Here is a 21,448-nt window from a genome sequence, read left to right on the forward strand (position 1 = left end):
TTCGATTTTCTGCCTATCTAATTAGAATAAAAACCATGAATTGTTGTAATTGTCTGCATTAGTAGGCTTCTCAGGTAGTTTTCAAACATAAGGGTTTCCTCAGGCAAAACACTGAAACAGCTAAAAATTGTTTTTATCATAACTTCCTGGTTAATATACATAATATAATTGCTTATTTAAATGTAAAATAACCCATGGATAATTTGCTGCACTTCTGCTGCTAAAATCAGATTCTCTGGTTCTAGGCCATCACTTCACAGAATTACTGCTATTTTAGTGATGAGAAAAAGACCAAAATTGAGCGCTCTGTGCTTAGAGTTAGCAGGCACCTGGTTAATAAGCAGGGCATGTATCAGCCTAGGGTTGAATATAAGAAACCTGCCCGCAAGACAACAGCTCAGCTGTTATTTTATTTGTATATCTTGCAAGAAAATTATATTGTTATGTTCTCTGAAGGCTAGTAAACTAGGACAACAAGCTTCACACCGATGTAAGGAGCTGCCTGCCTTGAGCTCCCAGCAGAACCGGGTCCATCCATAACATTTTCAGGAGCCCAGTAAATGGCCTAAAACATACCAAATGAGTCCTCTGAAATTAGCTTTAATAAACCCACAAACGCTTCCATACTGAAGTCAGCATCTGTGTAGTGTAGCTGCACTGCAGATACTCATCTGCCGTAAATCAGCACAGATTCACTACAAGAGAACAATAAGAGGAATAAAAGAACAGAAGGAACAATGTCATTTGATACCTGCTCAGGAACTGTCACCTCCCCCTAAAAACTCATAAGCAGGGGTGTCTGTTCCTTCCACATCACTTGGAAAAGAGTGAGAATAAACATCTTTTCATCTTTTAATTTATAGATGACTCATTTAAGAATGTCACCATGTTAACATGATTAACAGTTGATACCATTCAAGTAGTAATGATTTGTTACTCATAGTCAAAGATGAGAGTGTTTTCTCATTCAATTAAAATAAGAACAAAACACCTCAGCTTCTGCAACCCTTTCTTGAGCAAAAACCCTGTATTGATTCCAAAGTCCTGAGCACCAGAGTTGGCCCTAAACTCTGAACAGGTATCATCAGGCTGCACATTAACTATGGGGAAGTGTAACACTACTCTGCTTCGGAGAAACCTGAGGAAGGTTTGAGCTTTAAACAGTTGTGGGGCAGAAACTGCTGAAGGACTAGGGACACTTCTGTTATGCTGGCTAGGCTCCAGATTAAAATCAGCAGAAGTAATATGTGTGATGCTTCACTGTTCAAAATAACAGTATAATTTGGACAAATTTGCATTTTCCTTGCTCTAACATTAGAAGGGAAGATTTGTGAAGAAAGCAGCTAACAGGTATACCTACGCATGTATTTATACACTTTAAGAACTAATGTTTTAATTCTTTCCAACTACAGTTTAACAACGGGAGAGGCAGCCATAAATCTGAAAACATAACCTAGAACAGACCCTATTAGTGGTATATAAATCACAACCAGAGATTTCAGTTCAGCTCTCAGTGCAATATCTAACAAGCACGAAATGAAATTTATGCACATTTTTGTCATTTATCAGTTTTATGATGAATGCGATAGTTTTACAACACTCGCTTTTTAAAATTACGATCAAGGTTTCCCATGTTGATTCTACGATAATAGAGGATTGTTGAGAGATCAATTTTGTGCCTTTTAATCTAATATATAGCTACAAGTGTATTGACATAATATTAAAAATCCCAGTGACATCCTTGGTTTGAGTTAGCCGCTTATGTTATATAGGACTTCTGCTTTGCAATTCTCTCTTAGTTTTTTGTGTTTATTACCTGAAATGACACATATCAGTCATGAGTCTTCATTCACTTACTGGAAAAAAAAACAGATTTTTTTTTTTAACAAGTAACAACAATTTTGAATCAGACAGTAAGAAGATGGATGCACCAGAGTTAGGTAGCTTCCATTTAACTGTGTTTTCCATCGTCTCTTACAAACACAAGTATTTACTGCCTAAGAGCGATTCCTAGCAATCAGTCCGAGCCAGCCAGTCACGGGGGAGGGTGGAAACCCTCCTGCCTCGCCAGGCCAGGCCACAGCACGTGGGTAGTCCCACGGGCGGCTCCCGCGGCCTGGCACCTGGGGACCTGTGGTGCTGAGGAAACCAAGGCCACGTTAGCGGCAGGGACAGTCGTCGAAAGCTTGTCCCTGCCGGCGCGCGTGCCCCGTAGGCTAACCGTGATGCTTGCCAACGGGAGGAGGTATCTTAAGGAAGGAAGGTGCAAGGTTTGGCTCAGTCCGGGACCAACACGGGCAGCTCCCAGATACAGCACCATCCTTAAATACGGTACCTTCCAGCTCATCCCCTTTACTGTCACTGCTCTGCTCCGGATCATTTGTTTATGCATCAAGGACAGCTATTCTTTGGGGAGAATTCCCGAAAGGAGACGACTTCACTAAAACATACACTATAGAATAATTTTCTACTTTCCAAATACATCTTTGGATCCTGGTTTGTGCTTTATCGCCTTTTCTTTTTCTATAATGAGGAATCAGCTGTGAATGGTCTCATTTCGTTTCTAAAATATTGTGCATATTGAAAACAGTGAAACTCTGCACGGCTGTATTCAAGCCTTTGCATTTTCCGTGGTGACTTGTTCACACCTTTTTGTTTGATTGTTTGTTTTTTTGCTGTACTCAAGTTTCTGATGTAACATGTTAAGGGCAGATGACCAAGCACGTGTCTCCACAGCAATACAATTCCCAAATCCTCCTCCTGCAGTTTGTGAAGAATTTGGTATCTTTTGCTGTGTCCAGAAGAAATGCAAAATGTGTGCCAGAATCAGTACAGGCTTTGAATTACTTTATGCTCTGGCAACCATACTAACTTTGATCTATGCGAGAAGTTTAGCCTAACTGTTACAGCTGAGCACATGTAGGTGAATTAATCAGTAACAATCAACATCCTGTAAAGTGGAGGGGGACAAGACATGTATATTTTAATTCTTTGTTCTTAGCATGTTTAGAATTGTTTAATCCTGGAGACCTCAAACCTATATTCTTTCAGCTTTGCTTTTCCCCTCACTACTTATTTTAATGTGTTTGGAAAATGGTATTTTTAAAGTTATTTTTTCTTGCAGTTTCCCAGTTCCCAAAGCTCATTAACAGGACGTCCCTCAGAGTATACCAGTGTACGTTTTGTCTACTGGGAGATCCACTGAAATCTGGAATGAGATACATTGAAATGCTTCCAGTATCAAACACATTCAGAAAGCAATTTCAAGAAAGCATTATCTGCCAATTGGTAAATTTTGACAAATTGGACTTAGAGTGTACTTTATCCAATCTGTCAAAATTCTGCTTAGGCATCTAGTTTCTTGAAGAAATTCACTCCTGTCGTCTCAGCAAACACTTCTGTTACTTGTACAAGTGTTCACTTAAGAAATTTTTATTCAGTTCCTTAGTTTCAGTGAAAAACTTGACATGGTCTCCCCTTTTCACCCCAATAACTGAACTGCAAAATCCAATCTACCAAGCTGTGTATTTTACAACTGATGCAATTCGCTGAATCATTTACAGCTTTTCCTATAACCTTTTTTTCAAGGCTTATGGAATTTTGGTCTTCTGGAAAAAAAAATCCTCCACATCCTCTCAAAAACATACACATATATCTTTGTGAGACATTCATTTCCTGTGATCATATCTTCATATGGTGCAATCAGCCAATTCCTGTCTGGTTCAGGTTTGATACCCAAGTTACTATCCTGCCCATGACATACACCCTTTCTTTAGGCACTCCACGGAGGCCTAGGAGTTTAAAATGAGCAGTGCTTGGTTTTGCTAATCCATCTCCATATTTCACCCATGGTTCACAGTCTTCAGGACAGGGCGCTGCTCCACAGCGCATGTGTGTGTGCGCCTATGTCACTATACTTACCATCACCTGCACTTTAAACTCTCTTTGAATTTTCATGTTACAGGCATTTCTGCTCTTGATCCTATTAGATCAAGATATAGATATTTTTGATATTTGTCTATATTTTGTTACCTGGTTGACTTTGCAGGTATTAAACTGATTCCTGTGAGCAGGTTTCTTCTTTCACTTGAAGAAGCATCGCATTTTGACTATGGTGACATGTCTTTACATGCTTTGTTGTATCTGTGTTTGCAAAATGACTGAGCGACTGGGCATTTTCTGGGCTTCCAGACAGATTTATATCACTGATGTTCTGCCTTTTTCAGCATTCTTTTCCTTTGGTAATTTAATCTTTTGTAGACTTTTCCCTTACATATTATTTTTAACCATGCACTTTGGCTTCCCTCTAGAGACATATTCTGCATTTCCATTTGGCAAACCAGGGTCAGGTTTGAAGTTCTGATAAAAAGTTTAATAACTATCCTTTTTTACTGTTTCAGTCTATCTGTTTGTTGGCTGCTATAATAAGGTAGTTCTTGTTATCTCTATTACAAGTTTGGATCCTTATCAAACTTCGGCATAAAGCCAATAAAATTCATAGTAGCAGTATCTAGTATAAGTGACTATAGATCTACAGCTATGGAAAATGCTACACTTATGACTTGGAAGTGGTTTCCCATGCTACCTTGTTATCACTTAAACTGACAAAAAAAGAAGGAAGATGTGTCATGGAAGAACAGCTGTGCAAGGAATGTGGCTCATTTGTCCTTAAAGAAGGTCAAGGGCAGCTGGCTTACTTCTTTAGCATGATGTGTTGATTCATCTAAAAGGAGACATGCTCTTCCCTCCTCAAAGATTTATTTCTATACTGATCTGGATCCTGACACCCTGTCACTAGCATCTAATCCTCCCCATTTTCCACTCTTAATCTCCAAATCCTCAAGGCATGAGTATTCTCCTAGACAAAACAGCGTCTTGAATGGCTAAGAAGCTCTTGTCTGAACAAGGCAGACAGTCCTCTCTCTCTTGGGAATAGGACTCTCCTATTCCCAAGGCTCTGCCTTTGAAGCAAGGCTCCTTCCTGTGCTGAGAAAGAGCAATCAGAACGTGATGGTTGGCAGAACTAATATCCTCTCTCCTGACTTTCTGCATATAGCCATAAAATGCCACAGATGAGATAAGCTAAGTGACATCTCTTATATAGAAATAGATAATAGGAATACAAGAAAGTATAAGGTGCCTGTTTAAAAAAATCAGCACTGGCTTTCCTACTTCCCTTCAGTCATTGCAACGTTAAAAGTGTAACAGGTCATGAGCTGTACTATGTTATTACGTATACCACTGCCCCAGTTTTCCTGTTCCCATCTATCGTTTTTCACTGCACAGTATCACCCTTCTCTCTATACATACTCTGTTCATTCAGAGGGAATGGGAAAAAATTTCGTGGATGGTATTTCATCCAACACTCACTGAATTGTGACAACTCCAGTGATCCTAACATCACACAATAAATGGAGATTTCTTACTGAAGGATAACTTGCTGGTAAGTCTGTCTGCCTGGGAAATGCTCTGACAGTAACTCTGAAATTCCATCTTGCCTCCTATTGCATTTGCTGATGAAGGTTATGGCACGTGAAGTAGCTGTTCACTGTTATCCTACCTTCTTTAAGTGATTCAGTTATGAGATTTTTCTTTGCATTGATTACAGAACATGTATATTAATGCTGTTTAGTCATCTTTAGCCACCAAATATATTTAAACTTTCCCAGTAGAACTACAGTAGATTGCTTTTTTTTTTAATTACAAGAGAAAAGCGATTCCATCCAAATGTGCAATTTTTTGTTCTTCTCTTTACAAAGCTTATTTGTGTTTCACACAGAAAAACAGAAGAAAAGAAAGGACAAAACGTTTGGACGATTTAATCAAGGCCAGAACCACATCAACAAGAGTCTTATGCCAGTATTGAGGCTACTTTTGTTCCCTGATACTTTTTAAGTGTATTTTATCATTCTCAGCACTGTCAAAAATAGATTTTTCATAGCTACCTCTACAGTTTTTGATGCTGTGCCGTGTTCCTTTCCCAACATTTTCATTGGTACTTCCATCTCTCTCCATAGCTACGGCATGTGCCTCTGTTTTAGAGGTTGGTTGGCTTGCTTGGAGTGCCAGCACAACCTCCTCTGAATAATTTTTAGTTTGGGGAAAGCACACCCAGCACTTACATTTCACGTGGGAAGTCTTCTGTTTGTGCACAAAGATTGGGCTCTTCAGAGCCCTAATTGGTGAAATCTGATGGACTAAGGCCCTAGAAGGAAGGGGAGTCCAGGAGAGCTGGCTACTATTCAAAAATCACTTCCTCCAAGCTCAAGAATGGTGCATCCCTGTGAGCAAGAAGTGCAGCAAAAGGGGCAGGAGACCTGCATGGGTGAGCAAGGAGCTCCTGGCCAAACTCAGACAGAAGAAGAAAATACACAGAATGTGGAGGAGGGGACAGGCTGCTTGGGAGAATTATAGGAATGCAGTCAGAGTATGTAGAGATGGTGTGAGGAAGGCTAAGGTCCAGCTGGAATCAAGTCTGGCAGGGATGTCAAGGAAAACAGGAAGGGCTTCTCCAAATACATCAGCAGCAAGAGGAGGACGAGGGAAAATGTGGGCCCACTACTGAATGGGGCAGGGGGCCCTGGTGACAAGGGATACAGAGAAAGGCAGAATTACTGAATGCCTTCTTTGCTTCAGTCTTCACTGCTAAGGGCAGCCCCCAGGAATCCCAGAGCCTGGATGTGAGGGAGAAAGTCTGGAGAATGGAAGACTCTCCTTTGGTTGAGGAGGAAAGGATTAGAGACCTTCTGGGCAGGCTAGACATCCACAAATCCATGGGCCCGGATGGGATGCACCCACGGGGACTGAGGGAGCTGGTGGATGTTGTTGCCAAGCCACTCTCCATCATCTTTGAAAGGTTGTGGAGAACTGGAGAGCTGCCTGAGGACTGGAAGAAAGCCAATGTCACTCCAGTCTTCAAGAAGGGCAAGGAGGACCCAGGCAACTCTGGGCTGGTCAGCCTCACCTCTATCCCTGGAAAGGGGATGGAACAGCTCATCCTGGATGTCATCTCCAAACATATGGAGGAGAAGAAGGTGATCAGGAGTAGCCGGCATGGATTCACCAAGGGGAAATTCTGCTTAACCAATCTGATAACCTTCCATGATGGAATGACTGGCTGGGTAGATGAGGGCAGAGCAGTCGACGTTGTGTACCTTGACTTCAGCAAGGCTTTTGACACTGTCTCCCATCACACCCTCCTAGAGAAGCTCAGGAAGGGTGCGTTAGACAAGTGGACAGTAAGGTGGATTGAGAAGTGGCTGAAAGGCAGAGCTCAGAGGGTCGTCATCAGTGGTGTGGAGTCCAGTTGGAGGCCTGTGGCTAGTGGTTTCCCTCAGGGCTCAGGACTGGGTGCCACCCAGGGCTCAGGACTGGGTGCCATCCTGTTCAACTTCTTCATCAACGACCTGGATGAGGGGACAGAGTGCCTCCTCAGCAGGTTTGCTGATGATCCCAACCTGGGAGGAATGACTGATACACCCGAGGGCTGTGCTGCCATTCAGATGGACCTGGGCAGGCTGGAGAGTTGGGCGGAGAGGAACCTCCTGAGGTTCAGCAAGGGCAAGTGCAGAGTCCTGCACCTAGGGAAAAATAACCCCATGCACCAGTCCAAGCTGGGGGCTGACCTGCTGGAGAGCAGCTCTGCAGAGAGAGACCTGGGAGTGCTGGTGGATGACAAGTTGACCATGAGCCAGCAATGTGCCCTTGTGGCCAGGAAGGCCAATGGTCTCCTGGGCTGCATTAGGAAGAGTGTTGCCAGCAGGTGAAGGGAGGTGATCCTGCCCCTCTACTCAGCCCTGGGGAGGCCACATCTGGAGTGCTGTGTCCAGTTCTGGGTTGCCCAGTACAAGAGAGACATGGAGCTACTGGAGAGAGTCCAGCGTAGGGCTACAAAGATGATCGGAGGGCTGGAGCATCTGCCCAACGAGGAACGGCTGCGAGAGCTGGGCCTCTTCAGCCTGGGGAAGAGAAGACTGAGGGGGGATCTCATCAGTGTGTAGAAGTGCCTGAAGGGAGGGTGTCAAGGGGATGGGGACAAACTCTTTTCAGTTGTCCTGTGTGACAGGACAAGAGGCAATGGGCAGAAACTGAAGCACACGAAGTTCCTCCTGACCGTGAAGGGGAATTTCTTCCCTGTGAGAGTGACGGAGCACTGGCACAGGTTGCCCAGAGAGGTTGTGGAGTCTCCTTCTCTGGAGATCTTCAAGGCCTGCCTGGATGCAACCCTGTCTACCATGCTCTAGATGACCCTGCTGAGCAGGGAGGTTGGACTAGACGATCTCCAGAGGTCCCTTCCAACCTTACTGATTCTATGATTCCATTCTATGATTCTCATGCAGTTGTAATGAGACCGGGTCCAAAATTTTATAACAATGGCCAACTCTGATTTGATGAAATCGAAATACATAATAGGAGGGTATCAGTTTCATCAGTGGACACATGAAATCATTTAGTTTGATACAGTAAAAATATTTTCTTTCAAAGCTAACAAGTAGTTTATTTTGATATAGCCGAATTGTTTCACGTTCATGTTACCACCGTATTATTACTAGTGCATATGAATCCGAATAAGATTGGAAACATGAAGAATTTGACCTTAAAATTCTCCTCTTCTAGTCCAACTTTGATAACATCAGTTTCACATATTTGACTGATGTAATTTTTCAGAGATTTCCATGTGGAAATTCTGAAATTTCAACTCCTTGTTTTGATTTGGGATAAAATGAAATATCTTCCTGAGATCTATTAATTTTTAGTTTTGACAAGCTATAGCAAACTCAGAAATTACTGATTTTTAGCTCAGGTATCATTTCATCTATTTCTCTCCAGAGAGGACTCAGCGATGCTGCAATAACATGTGGTCTATATATCACTTTTTTTGTTAGAAATATATCTATAATTGAAATCTCTCAAGATCATTCTGTTTTTGTAAGTGTAAGTTTTGTAAGTGTCGTGTAAGGACATGAACTGCCAGCTTGTCCTATAGAGCCATTCATCTGTTTCTCTGATCAGGTCTGGTGGTCTTTTACCCATGTGTCATATGAGGACTTAAGCTCCAGAATTTTTTTATAGGCCAATAAAATTAAACCAAAAAAATGTTACTTTTTTGAATATCCAGCTTCGTTTTTTTTTTATCCACTCTGTCCAGCCTTAAAATTAGCTAGGATTTATATGATTATATCTCTGCAGATGGATGAAGATAGTTGCACATTCACTGTCATAGAGCAAAGAAAATTGAATATGTACTTGCCTGCTAGTGGGTACCTATACTCTCTGTTTATCCCTTTTCTATGTTTCTTTTATGGGAAAATGTTAGAAAAAATGAACTTAGGAAAAACTTAATTACTAGATGCACTTACTACACTATCCCTTGGGAATCATGCAAACGACCGCAATACATGTAGAAGCTACTTTCACCTACAGTACGCTATCCACTTGGGAGCTATTTCTGCCTGAAGAATGTGTTCCTAGAGCACATTTTCAGAGGCCCTTATCCTGCAGAACTGGGCAAAGTTTTCTACCCCAGCCTTCTTGGGGAAAAACACAAAACAGATTTGACAAAACCAGTCCTGCAGAAATTCACAAGAGTTTTGCAAACTCTTCATCTTGATTAAAAATGAAAATTATGAAAAAAATGAAATGCTCTGTCACTTCAAATAAAAATGACATTTCTTTTCCACAGTCTCAATTTTACTTTTAAGCCAAAGCTTCTAAAATGTTCAGTCACACAAAGAATGTTTTATACCAGGTCAAATGAAATATTTCATCTGATCCAAGACTTTTTTTGGACTTTTCAATTTGCCAACTTTGTGGGTCAACCCAACATTATTTAGTTTCTTGAATTGACAGCAAACAAAATGAAGTGAACTAGTTATTCACACAGCTCTAGTTGCAAGTGTTCTTAAAATATAGAGAAAAAATATAGAGAATTTGGTCATGAGAGTGAATGACCTCCCATTCCAGATATACTCCTTCTTGGCTATCTTCCCCAAAAGATTTGATTTTTGCCTTCCCACCCTAAGTTTTACTTCCCTAGTGTTTATTATTTGATAAAGTGCCAGCAAATGTACTTGCAGGAGATCAGCAATACACCAAAGATTATTTTCTTGCTGTGTTAGTTGGATTCTTAAGCTGCTTGTGGCTTTTTTGATGTTGAAGTAGATTTTATTCTACTGTCTGTCTGGGATATATCACTGTTACAGCTTCAGTGCCAGAACTTGTGTGCACCGACAAGGCTAAAGAATAATTGTAATTGGTAGGTATACGGAGTTATCTGATGCTCTCCTTCTGGTTAGACTTATTATTTCTGGAAACAAATCTAACAAAGTTCATTACTGATATAACAATAGTTAGCATATACTGAATATATCCGCGGAACTTTCATTTTCAAGGTGAAATGCAAATATTAAATGCATTTCCAGGCCCTCTGACAAGTGGAAGGTGACTAGGTGTCATCTGCCTTGTTCAGACGACAAATCCGAAACTCCAGCTGCGCACAGTAAAATGCGCTGGGGCAGAGTTGGATCAGTGACGCTCAGAAGTCCTCAGCCAATGCTGTTTGGCCTAACCAATTATTTTCACTGAGTTACTGCACAGAGTTGTATTTTTCTGGAAGAGTATTTAGGATATGGCGTTTAGGAGATATTTTTCCTGCTTCCTTGTAAGGTGAGGCTCAGGGAAATAAATGGAATTGATTGATTGCAGAAGAATAATCTCAGCTCCTCTGGCCTTTCTGAGAAGGAGGGAGAGGTTTACTTGCCTCATTTACACTTTCCTCTTTAACCTTCCCATGTAATTGTAAATAGCTGCAATATGTCAAAAGCCATCGGTTCCAGCGCAGGCAGTAGCTCAGGTATTAAGCTGAAGGAGCACTACATTAGCTTTTTAGTCAATTAGCATGGCTATAGGGGGCACCATCTGGAATAAATCTCTGAAGCAAACAGTTCTCAGAAACCCAGCATGCAACCCCAGAGGTTGTTGCATTTCTACTGTACTTCGTTAGAAAATAAACATATAGCTTCCATCTCGAGCACAAAGCAAAACAGTGCTACGACAGATCTCCGATAGTTAATACAACTGTCTCTACTAAATGACACATTTACAAGAATTGTGCGAATCACCGCAAGCAAAAGGTTGTTAAAACTTTAGTGACAGCAATTATGTGTTGGCACAGCCAAAACAACCATTTCTGACTTAATGTAAAATTGTAGTATTTTAGTAGTATGTGTTTGCAAAAGCCTGTTTTGATAACATTGCTAATATCAGCAGAGAAGACAGTAAATCACGCATTGGCAAACTGGAATAAACCAGTCAGTTTTAGCCTGCTTCTGGAACTTCAAACTTTGCTCTGTTTATGTTTTTCTCCATTAGAGACCCACAGCAGGAGCTGTAAAATTCGTCATCGCCAGATCTATTCCTGCCAAGGCCTTGTTGAACGCACTAGGATATAGCATAGAAACGTTGGGCCAAGCTACTAAAGTTGGCATTGATGCTTCAAGGATTAACCATCCACCTTCTTCTTCCTTAGGGTCATCTCCACATTCCAAGGGTGGCACGTAAAGGCAGAATTGCTAAGAAGGACAAAGTCACCGAGCTGCTTCTCAAGTCCCAGCAGCAGGAAGAGCCGCGGTTTCCCAGAGCCGCTCTCCCCATCGGCACAGCCCTGCTGGGAGCACCAGCGGAAGCACCGAGCCCAAGCTCGGGGCTCCCGACGGGGCTTGCTGCGCCTGGACCGGGCGCCCAGAGCGCCTACAGGGCTCCCCAGGGCTCCTCCGCAGCTGGGCTCCTGCGTGAGACATGGCAAACCGCGGGGAACGTGCTTATCAGCCGGCTGAGGCATCGGCGGTAAGCATGCAAACGCAGTCAACAGATACGCGGCTCACGGGAAATACGGATTTTCTGCGAGAAGAGATGACTTCAAGAAATTTGCCTAAGTGTACAGGGAAACAGATTACTTGTCACAAAGCACCTTCTGTTATAAGTAAAGAATTTTTGGACTAATCAAACTTTTGTATTTTATATACCAGAAAATCTTAGCAATTAGTATAATAATTACAATAATATAATTAGTTACAGAACATTCAGACAAACTTCCATTTGCAAAGTGTTGTTCAAATACATTAATAACAGGACTAGATTAAATCTGATTGCTTTTGGCTAGCTTAACACCACTTGATCTTTTCTGGAAGGGCTGGCGGGGATAGAGGAAACAGAATACCACATTTTGCATGCTTCTCCCTGTATTAACGAGCCCTGCCAAGAAACAGACTGTCAGATGGAGCAGAGCACCACGCTCCTGCACCTAACCCTCTCGGCACATCTAGCTCGGGTACCTCGATGCGGTACCACACTGTGCCGTAGAGACGTACCGTGCATTGCAATAACGCTGTCAACCTGCTCGCTCCATAACTAACTAGCGAGTTGTTCTGATGAGCAGAACTTTCGGCTGTATACAGTGATGACAATTAAAATGTTGGCGTTTGCCAACAGTTACTTGAGCAGAGGCACCACCTAACAAGCCACAGTCTGCTGTATACTTGGAACTGAAATAACCATGGTAACTCTGGTTATCTAGAGACATTTTAACGACCACTGCTTATCCTCAGGCCATCACTTGCCGAACTAAATGGCACATCAAGCAGCAGACGAATAAAGTGGCATTTATACAATGCATGAAAAATATTAAGCACTTTTATGGATTAAAGCCATTTATAACTACCTCAGAAGGGAAAAAAGGAGAGAGAAACATATTACAAAAGCATGTATTATGAGGAAATAATGAAACTATCACGTCCTACTGCAGCAACTGCCACTAAAAAGTCAGTATCTACCAATAGCTAGCACAAATTGGTATCTAAGATACCAAATTATTTCCTATTTTAAGTATAAGTGCCTCTTACTACATACTGACTTTATAAATGGCAGCAGCAGTATCAAAGGTCTCTCATGCTCAGTCACTGCCAAAGTGCAGTAGAAAAACTATTAGTAACAAAACACAGCAATTCTCAAGCAAATTCTCAAGTAAGGAACAAGATGAAATTCAATGTTTTATTAATGCTTTCATATAATCTCAGATTTATTTTAAAAGAAAAATATGGTGGACTCCTCTATTTTACTGTTTTCCACTATGCTTATGAAAAGCTTAGTCTCTGAAGCATTCAGTAATTACACTGTTCCCTTCATGGTGAGGAAGAGAATTTGTGTACATATTAATATAGCTGTAAAACTGTCTTTAGAAGTTTCACTTACCAAAATGAAGAGACAACCAGAGGCAAGTTTTGTGTGTTCAGGAATAGTAGAAAACACGGACAAAATCAAGCAACCAAACACAAGCAGAAAACTGAAAAAGAAAGAACACAAAAAAGTTAATATCTTTTTCAGAACACTGACTCAGTATGTATACTGATCCTGCTTCAACAACAGTCTTCATTTTTAAATGGAAATTCAATTATTACTTGGTTCATTAGGGACATTAAAATAGACTATTCATAAAACTACATATTTCTGAGCAGCATTGGAACAATTTCCAGTAGACTTAATGCAAACTGAAACACAAGAACCAAGATTTTTTCGTGAAATGACCCAGTATACATAGCTATATTTGCTACATTTATCCAGTCCAATCGCTCTTAGTGGCTCTAAAAAAAGATCATCCATAGCAGAGATCTCTCCTCAGTCTGAAAAATAATTTCTCCCACAAGCAACTACAGGTATCTGATGGATAAGGTTATAAAAACTCATATTGCATCTACCTGCCATGCACAACAATTGCTTTTCATTTTTACCATCCCAAACAATTTCCTTCTGAATAATAGACTTAATGGACAATCTAGCAGAGATTCAAAGGTAGCTGAGTTACGGCATCACTGTCCTAAGCGATCAAATTCCATTTTGGGAGCAAACTTAGAATCATACAATCAATTAAGGAAATTAAAGCAAAGGAATGAAGCTAGATGATCTTCCACAAGTCATGCCATCCCAACTGGGAAAACATGTCCGCAGTGTTGGCCCTGTGGACAAGCTTCCTTGTTTCATGGGACTGACTGACATACACAAGCAAAGCAAAGCATAGACACATTGCTCAATCTCTGCAAGAAAGAGGCAAACAGCTGGTATCACAAATTCTTGCTGATCCTTACAGCACATACACAGCATTCATAGATGTGAGTCCGAAGAGCTAGTATTGCCCTGAGGCCTATACCAAGGAAGATAAGGAGTTCTCTTGCCGCTGCACTGCTTTGCCATTGTGCTGGTGAAAACCCGTTGTCTACGAAACGCATCAGAAGAGAAGTTCATTTCACCAATGATACCATGAACTGACGACAATCAGAAGCCAAGCAGCACGCCAAATAAGATCATTTATTGTGCAAGGCAGTGCATATTTTACAGTTTATATTCTAATGCTTGTACTAGTTTTTTTGCAAGTGGTAATAATTGACTCCATCAATTTTTTTGCCATTTACTTCTTCAAACACTTGTCAGTCATGCTGGCAATCAATCAGTCACAGAAGGACAGTTCTTTGGATCCTGCTGGAAACCTGAATTGCTGAATTGATAGTAGACGTCTAACTCAAAACACACATGCATTGCAAACTATTTCTACTACGGTAGAAATACACCTGCAATAATGTACAAATGGCTCGTTCATAATAAGAAGGAGGTTGAAATCTGTCCTGGGGCAAAGGGAAAAAGTGTATAAATTATTGTTCTATATAGGCGATGCGTACATTCTTCAATCTGATAAGCTTCCATTAACGAACACAGTTGTTATTCTGAAGACAAAGCAAGCAGTTTTTCAGAGAAGTGCCCTGGGGTCCTGGTGGACAAGTTGAACATCAGTCAGCACTGTGCCCCTGTGGCAATGAAAGCTAACCCACGTGGCGGGCTGTACTAGCAAGAACATTTTTACTGGGCTGAGAGACAGTATCTGGAGCGCTACATCCTGTTTTGGGCTCCTCAATACAAGAGACAAACTGACGTGAACTCAGTGGAGGGACACCAAGATGATCAGGGGCTGGAGCTTATAACAGACAGGAGGGGCTGACGGAGCTGAGTTTGTTCAACCTGAACAAGAGGAGGCCACGACATATGACTGCTGTCTTCAACTATCTAATTTTGGTTACAGTGAAGAGAGACAAGGCACAATTTGCAGGAAGGAAAATTATGACTAGCTATAAGGAAAAAAATTTCACAGTGAAGGGAGTTCAGCACCGGAACAAGTTGCCCAAAGAGAAGCTGTAAATCTCTGTCCTTGGAGACATGCAGAAATCAGCTGGAAAAGGCCCTGATCTAACTTGGGAGTTAGCTCTGCTTTGAGCAGAAGATTGGACTAGATAGCCTAGAGAGATCATTTCCAACTTAAATACTTAAATTTCTCTCCGATTTTAACTACTTGAAACAAACTTCAGTATCATATTACTGCATCAGCCCACACTTTCACTTCAGGAGCTAAATTGATCTTCTCCTTATAACATAAAGACTTTTCAATAAGATGATAGTGTCTTAGTGTAATATATCTGGTACATTTGAAGAAAACACAAGTCCATTTCTTCTCATTTTTTATTATAAAATCTCATATGCACCATGATAAGATATTGGAAGCAAATTTTGTTGCATACAGTTGTATACATAAGCACTGGAAAAAAGTTCCTGCCTGAAAATCAAATCTGATAGGAGCTTGCATATAAACTCTATTACGAACTAAAGATAAAGATAAACCAGTAATGGTTTCATAGTACCCAGGAGGGTAACGCAATGTCTTTTACATGCCATTGACAGGTCTTTCTTCAAGACCACAGAAAGATAAAGATAAGCAGTTATATGCTTAAAGTTTTCATAAAAACCTCATTCAAGTGACAATAATCCACCTTGTGACCAGTCTTACTCCTCCCTCTCCCCCCCTTCTATGGAAAATCTCCCAGAACACTACTGGTAGTTTCAGCTGCTCAAGGTCTTCAGACATAAACTCTTACAAGATACGAAAGTCTTACCAGTTCAGACATAAATGTGTTTTCTCCCAGTTAAGGCTTGCATGGAGGGCAAAATAGATGGATAATTGACTAAGAATCTACAGTAAAAGGATATTGTTTCCTTTGCTGATTTTTTTAGTCCTGAATCAGTTAAAATAATATTTTCTTGCTTCCTTTGCATTTAGGAATTAAAAATTGCTCTTGTTTAGTTGTATTCCAATAATACCAATCAAAATTGAGGCCCAGTTGTACTGGATCTTGTCCAAGCACACACTGCGAGTTTTTACTTGGAAGAGATCTCTTACAGCACAATTATAGAAAACAGACACAGTAGAAAAAAAAGAAAGCTTGTTGTTCCCACATAGCTGGTCTCCACAGCTGAAGACCACTGCACAGAAGAGGTAAGCAACTAGCCTAAGGCTACCCAGAAAGTCTTTGGCAGAACTGTGGAATAAACCTGAACCTTTTTCTGTCCTAGCCCAGTTCTGCCATCACAAAACCATCCTCCCTCTTAAGCACTTAGGATGAATTGCCATGCTTCCTCAGCTGTGATTTAGAAGATCAGTGTGGGCAAAGTCCTGCTAAATTGGAAAAGCGAGTCAAGAGAGAGAACCAGTACAGTTAGGCAGTGCATTAATCAAAATAAAGTCAATGTTCAGGAAAGCCAGGTGCACAGTGCAGATTAGCACCTGGGTAGGCATAGTTTTGCAGATTATCCATGAAAAGCAGAAACGATTCCCACAGTAATACCTAAGAATAGTCTTGGAAAGATATTTTTCCAAACCTCTGTAACCTTTTGTTCTCATTCTTTCCAGAAGCTTTACAAGAAATGGGGCATTGTTATTAATTATTATTAAAGAACAAAAGAAAAAATGTTTGCATTTATCCACCCACGCATTCAAATCTTGCCCCTCTATCCCTCATTCCTCCCTCCACCACCGAACACTTTTTTTACTGCCATTCAGCACATTATGTCTAAAATTAGACTGTAAGCACTTTGGAGGAGGGGAGAAACTCAGACCTTCTATTAGCCCTGAAAAGCTAAAAGCACGCTTTTGGGTGCTGTAAAACACAACACTAGCAACAAAAGCAAAAGGTTTAACTGTTCCGGAATATTTTCGGCAGTTTATTTACCACTGATGTGCTTTCCTTCAAAGTAAGCTAATAGCCAGGATTCACCTTCTACTTTTTTAAAATTTAGTCTGCTACTTGGGCAATGAAGTGAAGGTGCCTCTCCACCTCCACGGCGAGAGCTGAAGGCAGGGAGGACGCGCGCGACGCCTTTGCCCTGCTGACGGCGAGCTGGGATCCAAGCAGACTGCCGGGGCGCCGCCGACGCAAAACCCTGAGGCTAAGGTTCAAACGCCGCAATGGTCCAAGTGTCCCAACACTCGTTCCTTGCTATCCTGGACTATTTCTATGATGATGGATGAAGTGTTGAGGATTTTATTAAGCCCTGCATAGTCATCCGATGTGCCTTAAAAGAGAAGCATTTTCAAACGCTAGCATGGGAACTGTGTGCTATAATACATGCTGTACAAGAGGATGCTGCTGTAGGTACACAACAGTACAAGGCAAAACACAATGCAATTATATTTGGCCTCTAGTGGTTCAATCTGGATCATACATTTGTTCAGGCTGAAAAAAACAGATGATCTTTTCTCATGCGTTCAGTATCAGACAGTAAAACTCATGCCTTAGGCAGCAAGTTCCCATAAAATTATTCAAGCACTGCCATAGTCTTATATTTTATCAAAAGCAGGAACTTCCATTTTGTTTCAACAGTAATCAATTTTGATGCAGCGCCTTTCATCTTATTCCCCTGCTTCTGAAAACATACACTAATTGGAGACAAGTCAATTTATGAAAGATAATATAACTCAGAAGCTTTGATATTTATTCAATCCACCTCTCATAAACTTTTCTTATTAGCTAATTAGGAAGTACCAATTCTTCATTTATTTAATTTTCAGCAGAGTTTTACTACAGTTTATGATTTCAGGGATAGTCATATGGCAGAAAATGTTCAGTTTAAAAAAACTGCTAAAACATTAGCTGGGGAATATCATCATAAGCATAAAATATGTACCAGTGAAGATCTTTAAAAGCTACTTTACTACATTATTTAGTGCTAGAATTGAAATAATAGGAAGTTAAACATCTGCAAACAGTTTGGTGACTTCTTCTGTAAATAATAAAAGTGTATCACTGTTAAAATGACATAATTAAGCAATTAGACCACCAGAGTTATGTTCTAGTATTATTTGGGGTCTAATTTAATCCCCATAAAAGCAAGGCTATTTAGGATTATGACAATAGCTGTTTGTAAACCACTTGCAGTGCTATTTTCCTGGTATTTGTATGTAAGGGGAACAAGTGTTTGAAAGCTTTTGCTATTCTTAACTACGCCCAGAAAGTAGCTTTTTCTTTCCCCACTGCTACAAAGTCAGAACTAATGAGTTGGCTGCAAACCTACAGAAAGCTGCTCACCAGCGGTCATCCACAGCACTGTTTTATTTTAAATTGGGCCTATTAATTTGGGTGAAGACCCCTCACAAAAAGCACGGTGGCAGATTTTTGCTAAGTGCATTGCCCTGCACGAGATCCCTGCTACATGCTGTCAGTACTCTCACCCCTCTTACTTTGTGGGACGGGGAGACTTCACGGCTTCAGTGTCTGATGAGGCTGATGGGGGGAGAGAAAAGGAACATCTGCTGGACTCCCAGGTTATATGATCTCATTTTTCTGAAGAACCACGCAGGAGTACACTAAACTCTCACAGGGAGAAGGGATGCCTGCTTTCAGCCTGAGAGCTGGTTCAGCACGTTGCGTCCTGGAGCAAGCGTACACGTCCAAGGCAGGAGTGCAGGCAGAAACCCAACAGCTCCCGTGCACCTCCGCGCGCTGCCTGTGCTCTCGGAGCAGCAAATTCCTAGAGGCAGGTGGAAACAACCTCTCCAGTAGGAAGGGGAAAGACAAACACTAGAGTATTTTCCTATCTTGAGAAAGAACTGAAAGTGAAAACATCGGCTAGTGCAGGCTTGAGGAGGAGACGCACGCGGGTCCTACGCTATCGCCCTTAAAAAGCAATCTTTTCAGCATTTCTATAAAACAGATAACGCACTGCTGACATGGTGGAAAAGAATCCAGCTTAACAGTTTTGATAGCGCAAGCCACGCGGATTAAATTTTCCATCATTTATAGTTTCAATGTGACTTGTTTATGCAAGAAAATGAGATATGACAAAGGTTATTACAATTTGTTAAAAATGTTTGACAAAAGCTGCATGGAGAATAAGCGCTCTTCCATAGAAAAAAAGCTCATAAATTTCTCCTGTAAGCTTGCTTTAAAATGACTTGCACTTCAACCTCTTTTCCAAGCGGAAGAGTGTAACACACTAGGACTTGATGCTGTGTTGCCTTCTACTCTGAAAGCAACACAAAAATTCTGTTTATGGAGAAAAGAAATAAGGTGACCTCCTTGTCTTAATATGTGAAAATAAATTGTGTAGGAAAATTTAAGAATATTTTTTGAGATAAAATAACAGTCATAATGATAAATAAGATAATCTAGTTGAAGCAAACCCATCTTTTTACATGTTCTGTCTTCCAATTATTACCTTTTTCAGAAATACAGAATTTGAGCTGAATTTTATGACTTTTTTCTTTTTTTTTTTTTTAATGACTTGCTGCTGGTTTGAAAAGGTGAGTTTTGTCAGGCTCTGCTGCATAAATTTTATTCAGAAAATATTTTGTGGTTCATGCCCGTATTGGGTATTTATTCATTCTAAAATTAGAATGCAAGCCCTATACACCAAATATGAAAGAAGTTAAACCTGCAGTGACAAAAAAGTGTTCTAGACCTAAATTGATTGTTTCCATTATATTTTAAAGGACCAAAGGAACAGTCAGTGTGTGCTAAATGGTTGTTTTTGGCCTACACTGACAAAGTAGTGAAATGGCTGAAATAGGAGATGTAACTAAAAACAGATGAAATATCTTAAATACCCAGGGGACACCAAGCAACACATAATTCAATGCACACTTAATGATTTATTTCATCATAGCGAAAATATAAAATATCAAAGTAAATTATCCAAGGATCAGTAAAGCAGGTATCATTCTTCTTTGAGCAAGTGCAATAGCTTAAAACAAAACAAAACAGAAATGTTTATTTTGAAGGCTCAGAGATATGTGTGACCCACATATTTTCTAAGAGGTAAATGTTTCTATTGGCTTCAACAGGACACTTTTTTGAGACCAAAAAAGAATAATTTGAATCAAACCATATGGCTTCATTTGAAACTGCTGTCCCATCTGGCTACTATCTTCCGCAAGGATGTGTTCTGCCAGTTTTTAACTGCTTTAGAGACAAGGAAGCTTGCTTGTCATGTCTGTTTTGCATACTAGACGCCTTGTTTGCACTTACTTTGCCTCCTTGTATCTACAGGAAAGCTCTCCTTTTACCAAACCTAAAAAGAAGGTCTTTGTGCAGACCCATATTTTCAAATGGGAATGCCAAATTTTACATAGCAAAAACTGTATTTATACAACCCTGTAGGTAATTTTTACCTATGCATCAGATAGTCAAAACTCCCAGTGACATGTCCAGTACCTGACCAAGCAACCTTTGCTCTTCGACACGTACTTCCCAAGAAAAATAATTTAAAATGTGAATAGTAAAATATATAGCATTCAATACTGAGCACTGTTTTAGAATGTAGAGAGTTTTTTTTTTTTTTTTTTTTTTTTTTACAACACGTATAAAATTAAGATAAAATCTATTTAATAGAATGTAATGGAGACAATCTAATAAAATCAGAGTATGAACCTGGAGAAATGGATAACATTGCACAATTCTTCTTGTAGAATCATTTTTTTTCCAAGAATAATATATTTATTCTAACATTGCCCACAGTGTAGGGCTCATGGAAATACTCAAAGAATCTTTTTGCATAAAAATGTTTACTAATACAGTAAATTCAGATTTTTTGCTGTCCAGAAAAAAAAAAAAAAAAAAAAGATTTAATACAAAAAAAAGTGCAGGTTGCCAGAATAATCCACTTCAAAATCAGCTTTTCAAGTCTTCAGATTTTAGGGTAGAAATACGACCACTTGCACATGTTCAGTTTTTTGATGTTAGAGAAAAAAATCAAAAGAACAGAACTGCAACACAGCAATGCGTTTTGTATGCCGCGAGTAACTGCCGCCTCTTTACTCAATCCTGTGAGTGCAATCACAGCTCCAGGGAAGCTACGGCACGTTTTGCTTGTAATGGGGCCAGACATCACTCACCTTTATTATCTAATGGTCCAGCTACGGCCAAGAGAGCCACAACTTTGGCGGCTGGAACTAAGTGGAAACAACACTGAGTAGGAAAAAAAGCCTGCTTAAATGAGCCTTTGGAGTTAATCCCACTCAGTGTGACTCAACTAGATCCCCAGTAAATCACACAGTGCCAGGGAATGGCGCTGCTGCTCC

The 21,448-nt window shown here is 40.5% G+C and overlaps 1 protein-coding gene across 6 annotated transcripts in view; it reads right to left on the reverse strand.

Annotated features, from left to right (window-relative positions):
- Positions 1–21,448, reverse strand: part of KCNQ5 (potassium voltage-gated channel subfamily Q member 5) — a 300,316-nt gene that overhangs the window by 79,056 nt on the left and 199,812 nt on the right. For all 6 annotated transcript variants that reach the window (XM_062571068.1, XM_062571072.1, XM_062571070.1 and 3 more), the window contains exon 2: positions 13,249–13,339. In XM_062571068.1, the coding sequence (XP_062427052.1) occupies positions 13,249–13,339 (91 nt within the window). The remainder of the gene's footprint in view (positions 1–13,248; positions 13,340–21,448) is intronic.

The sequence above is a fragment of the Rhea pennata genome, chromosome 3 (genome assembly GCF_028389875.1).
Source record: "Rhea pennata isolate bPtePen1 chromosome 3, bPtePen1.pri, whole genome shotgun sequence".
NCBI lineage: Eukaryota > Metazoa > Chordata > Aves > Rheiformes > Rheidae > Rhea > Rhea pennata.